The 14,897-nt window shown below is 46.2% G+C and overlaps 1 protein-coding gene across 3 annotated transcripts in view; it reads left to right on the top strand.

Moving 5' to 3' along the window:
• MYOM2 (myomesin 2) overlaps positions 1-14,897 on the top strand; it is an 86,186-nt gene that overhangs the window by 35,302 nt on the left and 35,987 nt on the right. For all 3 annotated transcript variants that reach the window (XM_067022452.1, XM_067022451.1, XM_067022453.1), the window contains 6 exons: positions 2,067-2,266; positions 2,868-2,921; positions 8,380-8,507; positions 11,739-11,922; positions 12,705-12,879; positions 14,344-14,465. In XM_067022452.1, coding sequence (XP_066878553.1) covers positions 2,067-2,266; positions 2,868-2,921; positions 8,380-8,507; positions 11,739-11,922; positions 12,705-12,879; positions 14,344-14,465 — 863 coding nt within the window. The remainder of the gene's footprint in view (positions 1-2,066; positions 2,267-2,867; positions 2,922-8,379; positions 8,508-11,738; positions 11,923-12,704; positions 12,880-14,343; positions 14,466-14,897) is intronic.

Genomic DNA, 14,897 nt, shown 5'->3' with positions numbered 1-14,897 from the left:
TGGGATGTAGGTAACTTCACTATTTGGTTATTAGTCACTCCTCACTGGGTAATTGGAAAGTATCGCCCCCAGGCAGGGCCTCGTGTACCTGCACGCGATTCCGTTGTGCGCTGGCTGAGGCTCAGTTTGGCACCAGTATCAAATCCCACGCTGCCTCTCCAGGCTCACTCTGAGCCCGGCCTGCAGGCTCCGCTGAGGGTCCAGCCTGGGGCTGGGATGGGGCTCCGGCCGGCATGTCTGTGCTCAGCCCTGTACCTCCCTCCGAGGACGAGAGCCTGGGCATGGTGACATCAGGCTGAGGATGCCAGCTCATTTATACCCAAAGGCCAATCTTCTTCTTGGTTAAATAATGTTCTCTTCTTGTTTCCAGGTGAAAAATACCGATGTTTTAAGGTACAAAATATTGGAATTTGAGTAATAACATAAATGCAGGTCATCATTAAACCCAAAGGAGTATGAACTCTTTTCTTGTTCCTTTACTTGGAATAGTGCTCAGAGCCTGGGAGGGAAACCAAGCAGAGCTCTGAATTTATTGGATATGCGATGTATTATCCATTCTAATCACTGAGAGAAATTACAGCCAAAGATAACGAATTTAGAAGTAAGATAGAAGGGTATAAGCTGTGTTGTTATAAGAGGATGGCTCTGGGTAGGAATTTAAGATTTTATATGTGTAAAACACATTAATATAGGGCAGTTATTTCAGAAAAAAACAAGCAGCTCAGTTTTATTTATTATGTTGATTAAATTCTCTTCTCCATCCAACAAAGCTATAGTCACCATCAGGGTGATATTTGGATATGCTGGCATCAGGTTTGCATTGTTGTGGGTTCGGGCTTCCCTGGGGGCGCAGGGGTTGAGAGTCCGCCTGCCGATGCAGGGGACGCGGGTTCGTGCCCCCGTCCGGGAAGATCCCACGTGCCGCGGAGCGGCTGGGCCCGTGAGCCGTGGCCGCTGAGCCTGCGCGTCCGGAGCCCGTGCTCCGCAGCGGGAGAGGCCGCAGCAGTGAGAGGTCAGCGTATCGCCAAAAAAAAAAAAAAAAAAAAAAAAAAGCTATTTTCTATTCTCTTATGACATTTGATCATTTTCCCAACCTTTTGGCGAAAATGACTTCATTCACCTTCTCGGATAATACTCCACTCTCTTCTCTTTTCTGACGCCCTCCTATCCTTGTAACCTACCGGTTGTTGGTCTGGGCTGAAATTGTTTCTTCCAGACTCTCAGTTTTGACCACATCAGACTCTGGCCGAAACAGGTCAGCATACGCAGGTCAGAGAACTTTCATTAAAAATTCCGAAGAGTTAGGAGGAAAGAGAGCTGATTCTTCCTAAAGCGCAGGTACAAGACGAATTTTCTGAACTCGCTCTTTTCTCCTTGGAGTTTGACATGCAGTTTCTGTATTGAAATTTCTCAGCCTGGGAAAAATGGAGGTCAATTTTTCTACATTTCCAGGTTTCTGGTCAGGACTTAATATTTTCTAAAGACTTCCAAATTCCACATGAGAAGCGTTCTAGAAAGAAACATCTTAACGTGATTGGAGTAGATGGTGAGCCAGCCTCCCAGCGAGGACTCACTTTGTGACCCGGTGGAGAAAGATGCGTCTTTGGGACACCGGGTGAAGGACTGTTGATTTCCTGGTCCTAGGCAGCAGATGTGCCAGGGAGCTTAGGGGCACCCAGAAATTTTGTGGTGTAAATTGAAAGACAACTGTCAGGGATAGATCTGAAATAACCTTTGGAGGAGATTTTGCCTAAATGTTTTTGAAGTGGGGAATTGAGCTTCAGCTATAAGTTAGAAAGCCTCAGGGATGTATATGTGTATATACTACATTTCCTAGACAGCTCTGTCTTTTAAAGTTTATTTATACTACTATTTGTGTAAATCAATATTTTGACAGCGTTCATTTTACCAGTGGGAGATGTTCTCCTGTTATAACTGTGATATATATATATATATATATATATATATATATATATATGATATATGTGCATAATGTATGTGTACAGCTCTATATACTTACTAGACTGATATAGTTGTTATTCTCGCCTCTTATTTTTTATTTGAAGATGTGAAGTGGGAACTGACAGTTGGGTTCAGTGCAATGACCGGCCCGTAAAGATCTGTAAATACCCCGTAACCGGACTTTTTGAAGGAAGGTCCTACGTATTCCGCGTACGGGCTGTCAACAATGCAGGGATCAGCCGACCTTCCAGAGTCTCTGAGGCTGTGGCTGCCCTCGACCCCCGTGACCTCAAGCCGTTACAAGGTAGGGCGCTCAGACTTCAAGTTCCAGCAGTTTTGTGTGATTTGTTCTTTCTCTTTTCCCCCCACCTTGTACCTGAGCCTTGAGAGCATCTTCAGAGCCGAGCATAGCACAGCTGTGCCTCATGGGCTCTGGGTGGCCGTCAAGGTCACGTTAGGGATGGGGATGCCAGGCTGACATTTACACCTTGAAACGAAGGTGCTTCATCTTCCTAAGGCTCTTCACTGAAATCCAGTTAAATTGGTTCAGAATTAGACTGTTCTTAGTCCACTGATGTTGTAATTTCAACACATGATGAGACTCAGAAGACGTTGAAGCCAAGCCCCTCCCTTTCTGAATTTTAATGTCACGTGACCCAGATTCCTTAACGGGAAAGGGCCCTTAATTACGGTTTTAAGTGGGTCACTGCATTTTCCTGACCTGCGTGGCCTTTTGAATCCAGTACAAAGAGCCGAGAAGCACTGGATCTCTTTGAGAGCACTTCCAAAATATCAACTCTGATGACCTCAGAGTAGTGCGAATGCTGTCATCGCAATGCAAAGGTGATTCTGGGAATCCAGCGCTTTCTGGACGTCAAATTTAGCACTGACCTTTCTCTCTGCAGCAGTCCACTGGGAGGGAGATAAAGAAATCATAATCTATCAGGAGGGCCTTGAAGGTAAGGAACTTGTTACCATTTCCTTTCAGCTGTTTATACCCTAGGGATTTAGGGTTGTAATTAGAGTGGTGGGTACACTCTTCAGGTGGAAAAATAAAAACTGTGGGTCAAGCTTAAGGTCTATGGAATTTAAAAAGTCAGCAGGGCAGAGGGCGGGAATGAAAGTGAGAGTGGAGGTTAGTGGAGTCCTGGCTTCATGGCCTCATGAGGGGTCTCTCAGGCATCCTCGGGGACCTACAGAGGAGTAACCAGACCCAACCTGAGGCTTGAGTCCTGGCCGAGGCTGGGGTCCTTTCTCCCAGACTCCACAACTGAACGGTATTTTGTTTTATTATTGTTTTAAGCAAAAATTTTATTTCTAACATTTTAACTAAAAGGGACTCGTTTTCCTATCAAATAATGTCCCTGTGGTTTGAAAGTTTGCATTTCCTTTTTACTATTGGATTTTATACACACTTCTTCTTAATAGTCCTTAGATATCTGGGAAGATCAATTTATTGAGAAGGAGAATCTAACATCATTAACCAGGAATCCAAAGATTTTCATTGGAATTATAACTACAGTTCACAGAGGACAATGAGTGAAAACTTAACAATTAGTAAGTCAGGAAGAGAAAAACAAATATCGTATATTAACGCATATATGTGGAATCTGAAAAAACTGGTATAGAAGATCTTATTTACAAAGCAGAAATAGAAACACAGACGTGGAGAACAAACATGGATACCAAGGGGGGTGGATGAAATGGGAAATTGGGACTGACATATATACACTATGGATACTATGTATAAAATAGATAACTAGTGAGAACCTGCTGTATAGCACAGGGAACTCTACTCAGTGCTCTGTGGTGACCTAAATGGGAAGGAAATCCAAAAAAGGGGGGATAGATGTATACATACAGCTGATTCACTTTGCTGTACAGTACGAACTAACACAACATTGTAAGGCAACTGTACTCCAATAAAAATTTATAAAATAAAGTCTTAGTTAAAACCTCTTCTTCCAGAAAAACTCAGAAACTGGGAAAGATGCCCAACTAGGAAGTAACAAAAGGAAACAATTTAGGAAAGGTGGATGTTATGACCTCCTAAACAGCTGATGGAAACACAGATGTTTGAGTGAATAAAAAGGCCCAGTTATATTGGAAGAGATGTTTGCTACAGGAGACCAGCCTGTATAAAATACGCATTTTTTTTTGGAATTTTGGAATTTAATTTAATTTATTTTTTTATACAGCAGGTTCTTATTAGCTATCCATGTTATACATATTAGTGTATATATGTCAATCCCAATCTCCCAATTCATCTCACATCCCCCCCGCCACTTACCACCCTTGGTGTCCATACGTTTGTTCTCTACATCTGTGTCTCAATTTCTGCCCTGCAAAACCGGTTCATCTGTACCATTTTTCTAGGTTCCACATATATGCGTTAACATACGATACTTGTTTTTCCCTCCTATTAATGGCTTTTTTTTTTTTAAACATCTTTATTGGAGTATAATTGCTTTGCATTGTTGTGTTAGTTTCTGCTTTACAACAAAGTGAATCAGCTATACCTGTGCATATATCCCCATATCCCCTCCCTCTTGCGTCTCCCTCCCACCCTCCCGATCCCACCCCTCTAGGTGGTCACAAAGCACCGAGCTGATCTCCCTGTGCTATGTGGCTGCTTCCCACTAGCTGTCTGTTTTACATTTGGTAGTATATATAAGTCCATGCCACTCTCTCACTTCGTCTCAGCTTACCCTTCCCCCTCCCCATGTCCTCAAGTCCATTCTCTACATCTGCGTCTTTATTCCTGTCCTGCCCCTAGGTTCTTCAGAACCATTTTTTTTTTAAGATTCCATATATATGTGTTAGCATATGGTATTTGTTTTTCTCTTTCTGACTTACTTTACTCTGTTATGACAGACTCCAGGTCCATCCACCTCACTACAAATAACTCAATTTCGTTTCTTTTTATGGCTGAGTAATATTCCATTGAATATATGTGCCACATCTTCTTTATCCATTCATCTGTTGATGGACGCTTAGGTTGCTTCCATGTCCTGGCTATTGTAAATAGAGCTGCAATGAACATTGTGGTGCATGTCTCTTTTTGAATTATGGTTTTCTCAGGGTATATGCCTAGTAGTGGAATTGCTGGGTCATACGGTAGTTCTATTTTTAGTTTTTTAAGGAACCTCCATACTGTTCTCCATAGTGGCTGTATCAATTTACATTCCCACCAACAGTGCAAGAGGATTCCCTTTTCTCTACACCCTCTCCAGCATTTGTTGTTTGTAGATTTTTTGATGATGACCATTCTGACTGATGTGAGGTGATACCTCACTGAAGTTTTGATTTGCATTTCTCTAACGATTAATGATGTTGAGCATCCTTTCATGTGTTTGTTGGCAATCTGTATATCTTCTTTGGAGAAATGTCTGTTTAGGTCTTCTTCCCATTTTTGGATTTTGGATTTTGGGTTGTTTGTTTTTCTGATATTGAGCTGCATGAGCTGCTTGTATATTTTGGAGATTAATCCTTTGTCAGTTGCTTCGTTTGCAAATATTTTCTCCCATTTTGAGGATTGTCTTTTGGTCTTGTTTATGGTTTCCTTTGCAGTGCAAAAGCTTTTAAGTTTCATTAGCTCCCATTTGTTTATTTTTGTTTTTATATCCACTTCTCTAGGAGGTGGGTCAAAAAGGATCTTGCTGTGATTTATGTCATAGAGTGTTCTGCCTATGTTTTCATCTAAGAGTTTTATAGAGTCTGGCCTTACATTTAGGTCTTTAATCCATTTTGAGTTTATTTTTGTATATGGTGTTAGGAAGTGTTCTAATTTCATTCTTTTACATGAGACTGTCCAGTTTTCCCAGCACCACTTATTGAAGAGGCTGTCTTTTCTCCATTGTGTATTTCATTTTTTTTTTTTTTTTTCGGTATGCAGGCCTCTCACTGTTGTGGCCTTTCCCGTTGCAGAGCACAGGCTCTGGATGCACAGGCTCAGTGGCCATGGCTCACGGGCCCAGCTGCTCCACGGCATGTGGGATCTTCCTGGACTGGGGCACGAACCCATGTCCCCTGCATCAGCAGGCTGATTCTCAACCACTGCGCCACCAGGGAAGCCCTCCACTGTGTATTTCTTGCCTCCTTTATCAAAGATAAAGTGACCATATGTGCGTGGGTTTATCTCTGGGCTTTCTATCCCATTCCATTGATCTATATTTCTGTTTTTGTGTCAGTACCATATATCTTGATTACTGTAGCTTTGTAGTATAGTCTGAAGTCAGGGAGCCTGATTCCTCCAGCTCCATTTCTTTCTCAAGATTGCTTTTGTTATTCAGTGTCTTCTGTGTTTCCATACAAATTGTGAAATTTTTTGTTCTAGTTCTGTGAAAAATTCCATTGGTAGTTTGATAAGGATTGCACTGAATCTGTAGATTGCTTTGGGTAGTATAGTCATTTTCACAGTATTGATTCTTCCCATCCAAGAACATGGTATATCTCTCCATCTGTTTGTATCATGTTTAATTTCTTTCATCAGTGTCTTCTAGTTTTCTGTATACAGGTCTTTTGTCTCCTTAGGTAGGTTTACTCCTAGGTATTTTATTCTTTTTGTTGCAGTGGTGAATGGGAGTGTTTCCTTAATTTCTCTTTCAGATTTTTCATCATTAGTGTATAGGAATGCAAGAGATTTCTGTGCATTGATTTTGTATCCTGCTACTTTACTGAATTCATTGATTAGCTCTAGTAGTTTTCTGGTAGCATCTGTAGGATTCTCTATGTATAGTATCATGTCATCTGCAAACAGTGACAGTTTTACTTCTTCTTTTCCAATTTGGACTCCTTTTATTTATTTTTCTTCTCTGAATGCTGTGGCTAAAACTTCCAAAACTATGTTGAATAATAGTGGTGAGAGTGGGCAACCTTGTCTTGTTCCTGATCTTAGAGGAAATGTTTTCAGTTTTTCACCATTGAGAACAATGTTGGCTGTGGGTTTGTCACATATGGCCTTTATTATGTTGAGGTAGATTCTCTCTGTGCCCACTTTCTGGAGCGTTTTTATCATAAATGGGTATTGAATTTTGTTGAAAGCTTTTTCTGTATCTATTGAGATTATCATATGGTTTTTATTCTTCAATTTGTTAATACAGTGTATCACATTGATTTTTAAAATTTATTTATTAATTTTTTGTTGCATTGGGTCTTCGTTGCTGCTTGCAGGCTTTCTCTAGTTGCGGTGCACGGGTTTCTCTTTGCGGTGGCTTCTCTTGTTGCAGAGCACAGGTTCTAGGTGCGCGGGCTTCAGTAGTTGTGGCACGTGGGCTCAGTAGTTGTGGCTTATGGGCTCTAGAGTGGATCCAGAGAAGGCGCGTGGGGTGTGCCAGGGCCCTGCTGTGCCCGGCACACTTGGCACTTTTCAGGACATGCTCTCGCTCCTTGTCTGAAACCCAACCCATTAGTAAGCCCACGGCTGTGCCTCTGCGCCCCCTTTGCCCGTAAAATGTGATGAGCGCGGTAACAGGACTCTTACGAAATGAAACCCAGGCTTGTTTGGGCCGTTTCCACGTGGCTGTTAGATTCCTCGCCGGCAGTGCAGTCCAGAGGGAACCATTGGATCTTGAGCAGGGCTCTGGGGTGTCCTGGGGACGTTTTGAACCATCTTAATCATGTGCTAATCTAATCGGAAGCTCATAATATTTTGTATCGCAATGACTGGGACCGTGTGTCTGGAAAACCTCCACCCCTCATGAAAAGTTCTCACATCCAAACATAACACACCTGACACCTAGCATTTTATAAAAAGAGACGTGTGTCAGAAGAGATGTAGCGGGCTTCTTTGATGCAACTGTTCTATTATAGTTACTTGCTAATTGGAATCACGCTGGAATTTTAAGTATATAGACATAGATGCAATGCTTGTGGATGTCGAACAGATCTACCCAGGAAGGGAAGCCTGTACTTTGGAAGTCGATATATTGTTTCCATGCTTTGAGGGCATAATGAGAGGAAAACAACCAGAGAGGGCCCTTAGAGAAAGGACGACCCCCATCTTGGAAGGCTTCCCTGCTGCAGAACACGATGGCTGGTACCCTCTCTGCACAAATTCCCCATACAGTCAGAGCTGCATTTCTGGTTAAATGCCCCGTTTCTTCTGGGTAAATTCCTCCCCCACTTCCAGCCGACATTCTGGATGAATTTTGGATTGGATTCCTTTCTTATGAACTGGCTTATATTGGAAACAGAAGTAATTGGACAATCTTTACCAGTTCATTATACTCTGGCTCTGGAAAAATAGTCCTTGCAGTTGGCTTGCTTTCCCAGAATAGAAATGAAGCAGAAGCCGACACTGAAACGTGAGTCTTTTAATGCCTGTAAAGTAGCCGAGGGTCGTGCACCCGAGATGGGCTGCAGCAAGAGGGCTGACCTGGCTTCTGTCAGCACTCACAGTGTTGATTCCTCCTCCAGGTGAAGTGCAGATTCCAGGACCTCCCACCAACGTCCACGCCTCAGAAATCAGCAGGACATATGTCGTCCTCAGCTGGGACCCACCTTCCCCCCGTGGCAAGGAGCCGCTGATGTATTTCATTGAGAAGGTACACCCCGGGTGGGTTTCCTGAGGCAGCAGATCTCTGTAGGCTTTCCCGTGGTGCTGTGTCCTGTGTTTTAAGGATGGGCGGCTCTCAGATCAGTTATTTAACGTGAAGCTGCAGACACTGGCTGAGCTGTGAACGCCTGAGGGGCTCTGCGAGGGGCGTGGCATCCAAGGAGCATGTCCCACTCGGGCCGTGGGGCCCTCCGTGGGGGCCAGTCAGGCTCCCGGGTCCCCGCTGTACATGAGGGCCTCGCACCGAGGGAGCCGCCTGCTTTCTTCCCGCTGGAACATTCTAGGCTCCCAAGTTCTGAGGATTCTGGTTGTGGGCGGGAGGACAGAGGCCCCTGCTCTCAGTTTGCTCATAAGCCGAGTGGCCACTTGGTGGCGATCGTGTTGAGGAATTCACACTTCAGATGGCGAAGGGTTACACAGAATCGCTGGTTTGCAGACTTTTTAGATCTGGCCACGTAGGAAGAAATAGTTTGTGTGTTGCAGACACACACACACACACACACACACACACACACACACACACACACACACACACACACACACTGAATGTACATCACCAACTAAATTTCGAACACACTATCCTTACTCCATGCCATGTGCACGTGTTCTCTCTCCTGCTTTGGTCTGTCCAACTGCACTAAAAATGCAGGTTGTGACACAGTCATTCAGATCGCTGGCCTGTGATTGGGCTGTGGACCGTTGCGGAAAAACCTGTATAACCATACGAATCCTGTAACTGTGGTTTTGTGATACTAAATTTATGTTACAATGTAATATACAATCCGATACGTATAAGATACACATAAAGTCTATAACTCTTAATGTGAGCATATATCTCCCATACAGTAATCATGTGTAATACAACAAGGTGAAGGAAAGCAGGATGGAAATGAACAGTTTTCAGGCCCCAGAGGGTATAAAGACCCTCGGCTTTCTCTGCTTATCCGCAAGGCTTACCTGTGGGCAGAGTCAAGTGTTAACTTCTTGCTTCTGGGCGCTAGCTTGTTGCTTTTGCATCATGAAAATCTAGTGGTCAGCCCTCCCAGGAGGAAAGGCGCTTTCTCAGACCCTCTTCAGAGACATTTTCCTACTCACCTACCCAGTGCCGGAAAGACCAAGTTTCGGCAAACACATTTAAAAATCTTGTAAAATTTTAAATTATTTTTTATTGCAACATGGTTGATGTACAGTATTATGTTGGTTTCGGGTGCAGTAGGTAGTGATTTGACATCTGCATACGTTATGAGGTGGTCACCGCAAGGAGTTTAGTCACTATCTGTCCCCATACAAGGTAGTTACAGTATTATTGACCATCTTTCTTCTGCTGTACATCATATCCCTCGACTTATTTGCTACAGGACTGGGGGTCTGTACCTCTGACTCCCCTTCCCCTATTTCACCCCCCACTAGCCAACCCACTCTTAAAAAGAGGCCTGCCTCACCGAGGGCACCCTTCCATCCCCTCCCCACTGCCACGGGTGGTGAGTAACAGCACAGGGTGTGTGATCAGGGAGAGGAAGCTTCCAGAACAGCCTGAGGGGAGCCGTGGTGTCCAGCGACCCCGGGAGGGAGGGGCAGCAGGGAGCCCGGGAGGGAGCTGGACTGGGTTACTCCCCAGTGAGCTGGGCGGGCGAGGCACCCACCTCTGTCTGTTGCTCATGGAGGACGGTCCTGCCCCAACCCATCCAGGGTGGTCTTTGGGGGCCTTGGTTCCCATCAGGCCTGAAAGGAACCACAGGGGTGATGATGAGTCAGCGTCCTCTGTCTAGTCCTGTATTTCCACTTTACGTCAGGACCGGGCACAGGATGCTAGGAACGGCGGCGCTCTGGTTAATAGCTTGGCACCTGAGCACAGTCTGAAGCACGCGTCTTCCCCTGAGTGAGCTCTGCTTGGAAAGCCCACGTGTGGCCACAGCCCAAGGCGCACGGCCCGTCCTGTCCACGCTGGGCTCGTGTGCTGAGAGTTTGGCCGTGGTGAAGGCAGTGGTGCACTGCGGTTCTCGGGGTGCAGAACCCCAAGAACTTCCTCCACCCCTGCTTATGGGCGCTGGCTTTTCTAGAAGCTTGGCTGTAAGACCCTAGCAGTGTCTTCCCCACTCCCTCCCTGTCTTCCCTCCTTCAGCCCCAGGGTCCTTTTCTCCCATCGGCCGAGCTAAGTGTACCCAGGGCTCCCCTGCTACCCCTCCCCCTGCTCTCCAGATGGAGAACATACTCGGGTACAAGGGGGCCTCTGACTGTGGACGCCTGCGTCAGTCCAAGAAAGCCACTTCACTTTTGCTAAAATGAGAGAAGACTTCTCTAAACAGGCGTCTAATTTTCAGAAGCCTGGGTTGTTCGAAATGCTTTCCCAGTCCTTTCCGGCAGGCTTAGTGGGGTCAGTGTACACTCAACTTTTACTACCTCAGGATTCCTTACAAAAAGGGGGCTTATCTCTCTAGGAATAAACTAAATTAGACATGCAATCCCAGTTTTAAAAGTAATTACCAATGATAAAACTTAAACACGCAGTGTAGAAAATTCGAAAAACATGTATATGTTATATAGAACAAAATGAAAATCACGAATAATCTGATCACGCAAAATAGTCATTATTAACATGTGGGACATATTTAGTCTTTTTCTCCATCGGTTTTTATATCTTGATACATCATACATACAATTGGCATCCTGTATTACATTTAACAAAATGATACAATTCCTCTCCTCTGAGTAAAGATCTTTATACAATAACGTAAATGGCTACATTTAATGTGTATGTATCATTTTGTTTCATAATGTACCTACCCTATTGCTGATCATTTAGGTTGCTGTCACTTTGTTATTACTATAATAGCTGAGAAATAGCAAAAAGTTTAAACTGAAATGTGAGCAGTTATGATGGAATTTTACACGTCTACTCCTCAATTATGTCTAACTGTTTAGAGTTCATTCCGTCTTTACTAAAGCTACGACCTATGTATCGATTCCCTGAAGATTTCCATAGTTTATTGGCTTTCATGTAAAAATGTTCTCTGGTAGCATTTCCAACTTTGGGTCGTTTCTCACCTCCTTCTCCAAATTGGCTTCCTTTTCCTAAAATTCAGAACAGAGGGATTGATGGCCCCGGAGGTGCCGTGGGCTGTGGGTCCCCCGCAGTGTAATTGAGGCCCAGAGCGGAGCAGCCCCTCCCCGCCGTGTGGGTCTCGGGAGCTTGGCTCCATTGAGGCCCCTGTCTTTGCAGTCCGTGGTCGGGAGCGGGAGCTGGCAGCGGGTGAACGCACAGACGGCCGTGCGGTCCCCCCGATACGCCGTCTTCGACCTCGCTGAGGGGAAACCGTACGTGTTCCGAGTGCTGTCAGCAAATAAGCACGGCCTGAGCGACCCGTCGGAAATCACCGCCCCCATTCAGGCCCAGGACACCATCAGTGAGTTGTTAGCGCGAGGGACCAAACTGTAGGATGGGCCCCGAATAACATCACCCGTGTTGGAGAACCATCACCAGTGTTGATAAAGACGTTAGTGTCGCACGTGATTTAAAATTCAGATTGCCTTAAAATTCCATTTTACAAGAGATGAAGATCTCTCTGCCTTGTTTTGGTCAACATTTCTCCAAAGTTCCATCTTCTTTTTATGAAACCAATAAATGGATTAGCAGTATTTTTAGGCAATGGCCACTTAAAATAAAAAAAACAAAAACCCAACCCTAAATGCATTAGGGTTTCTTGCCCGTATGGCTTGAAGTTCCCTCTCAGAATATGTCAAATACAGATTAGAGAAATTCTGAATTGTGCGAGGGGAGGAATCCATGGTTTGATTCTGAGTCCCTTGCAGAGTCCCTTGAATCTGATAGAACTGTGTCCTGTTTTTTTTAAATGGCTAATTTTATATCCCCACATAGTTCCTACCAGGGTAGCAAAGCACGTGCGTCACCGGGGGAGCTTTGTGGACGGGTCTGTAGGGGCGGCAGGGGCAGGAGATTCCGTGCTGGGAATCTCTTTCTTCGGAAGGGAGGGACTTGGGGACAGAGAGCACAGGGCCTGCCCGGAACCCCCTGGGCGCCCCTCTGCCCTGCACCGTCTTCCTTGTCCCTTCCTTGTCCAAACCTCATCTAAAGCCCCAGGCTCTGCAGACGAGAGGGCCGGGGGCTCTCTGGCATGCCCCCAGACTCCCGTGCCGCTGAGCCTGTGTCCCTGTCCCCGCTGCACAGTGGTCCCCTCAGCCCCCGGCCGTGTCATCACCTCCCGGAACACAAGGACGTCAGTGGTGGTGCAGTGGGACCAGCCGAAGCACCAGGAGGACCTGCTCGGCTACTACGTGGACTGCTGCGTGGCCGGGTCCACCGCCTGGGAGCCCTGTAACCACAAGCCCATCGGCTACAACAGGTGCTGCCTGCCCGGGTCCCCCTCCACCCGACATCCTTGCCCCCGAGCAAACGTGAGAAGCACACCCCCCCGGGACCCATGGGGCCTTGGGGTGCAGGTGCCACGGCAGGAACGCCTGTGATGTCCACACCACGGGCCGGGTCCCTCACCCACACACGGAGGCTGCAGAGCTGGAAGGTGGGGAGCTAGTTCTACCCGGTGGCTGCAGTGCTTTGTCTGTCGATGAAGAAAAGCCCCAGAGCATCTCCTCTGACGCACTCAGCGTTTAAGACTTACCCTGAACAGGAGAGTTAAAGTAGCGACTGGGACGGGAAGGGTGTTTTAGTTCTCTGTATTGATGTTTTGAACTTTTAAAATGGCTTTGTTCACAAAGCTGACAGGCCTTCCCTCCGGCCGCCAGTTGCACAAAGCCGGGGAGGGGGTGGAGAGAGGCACCTGGCTCCTGTGCAGAGGTGACGGCGGCTCTGCCTGCAGTGGGGCTGAGCATCTTCCCTGTCGACACTGACTTGCTCCCGTCTCATGCTGAGCCTGCAGGGAACGCCTGGTGTGTTAGGCTTCCCCCAGGACGCGCTTAGGAAAATAGCTGTCAGATCCTCCGCTGCGGACGGGTTATCCATTACGCCTCTGACACCCTTCCCTCTTCACTCTTTAAAAACCAATAAACTGGAAGAAGCCGTGGCTGGCAAAGGAGAGCCATAACTGATGCTAAAGTTAGGTGTTATGCACAGTCCACGCCAGCAAGTGCAGGAAGAGCTCTCAGAGCAAAACACCTCAAATGTTCTAGTGCAGGAATTTTGAGAATGCCCAATACGTGTTTGCAGACTCGAAGATAAATAACTATTGCTCACGTTTACTGAGTACTTACTGTGTGCGAGGTGGCTGTGCTGAGAAGTAGGTACTGTGATCCTCTTTCACAGATGCGAGAACAAAGTCTTTCTGGGGTTGGGTAACTTGACTGAGGACTTAAAATCCGTTAGGTGTCCAAGCCGGTCTCCAAGCCAAATCTTAGCCAGTGGGGTGTAACTCCTCCTCCCTAAGGTTTACAGACGTGGGTTCTTTTAGGAAAGGAGAGGAATCCTACTTTAGAATAGAACTTTGATGCAGACAGAACCCAGAAGACTTGGAAATGAAGGGGGAGCCTTGGCACTGAGTGGGGTGGCTCGGGATTTCCAGGGCTTTGCTTCCCGCGCCCCCCGGGCCCCGCGGGCAGCAGCTGGTGCCCCCGCCGCGCCCCCCCGAGTCCAGCTCCCTTCAGCCCCAGTGTCGTTGGGTGTAGCTGGCTTACTTTTGGACGTGGCATGTTGGTTGGAATGAATATGCGTCCACGAGGCACTCGAAAAAGTCAACTTCTTTTCAGCGCCAGTGACAAATGTTCATGGCGCGTTCAAAATGCTTTCTGTGTCTGTCGTAGGAAGAAAAAGCGCTGAGCCTTGTATGCACACCCCCGATTCGTGTTTTTATTAGGTTCGTGGTGCACGGCCTAACCACCGGCGAGCGGTATATCTTCCGAGTTAAAGCCGTTAACGCTGTTGGGACGAGTGAGAATTCTCAGGAGTCTGACGTCATCAAAGTCCAGGCCGCCCTCAGTAAGTAATTCATGGGCGACCCTGTGCCAGCTTTCGGTTCTCCGCTACGTTTGAATTTCTGCATGAATAAACCGTTTGGAATATTACCAGAGGGGAAAAGTGGATGTAAACTGTTGAACAGAGAACCTGCAGTTCTGTGGAAACCTCTCATCAATTGGCGACTTGTCTTGGAAATGCCAGTGTGAGAGGGAGAAAGGATAATATGCTAGTAAAATGCAAATTGAAAATATTATCAGAGGTCGCAGTGGTTTCCAAGCGCACGGTGCCCCCATTAAAATGTATGCTGTAGGGTGTGGCCGTCTCTTTTCAAAATAGGTGCTAAAACCGAACGTCGATGGCTCTTTCAGCCATTCTTAGTTCAAGGAACTTAACGCCGCTCCAGAGAATTTCAACTGTTTATGTAACTCTGTGGCTTTGTTCATAAATAGTGAT

This window comes from Kogia breviceps, chromosome 20, assembly GCF_026419965.1.
Source record: "Kogia breviceps isolate mKogBre1 chromosome 20, mKogBre1 haplotype 1, whole genome shotgun sequence".
Taxonomy (NCBI): domain Eukaryota; kingdom Metazoa; phylum Chordata; class Mammalia; order Artiodactyla; family Physeteridae; genus Kogia; species Kogia breviceps.
Note: the sequence above shows the minus strand (reverse complement) of the source record. Positions and strands in the feature narration are given on the sequence as shown.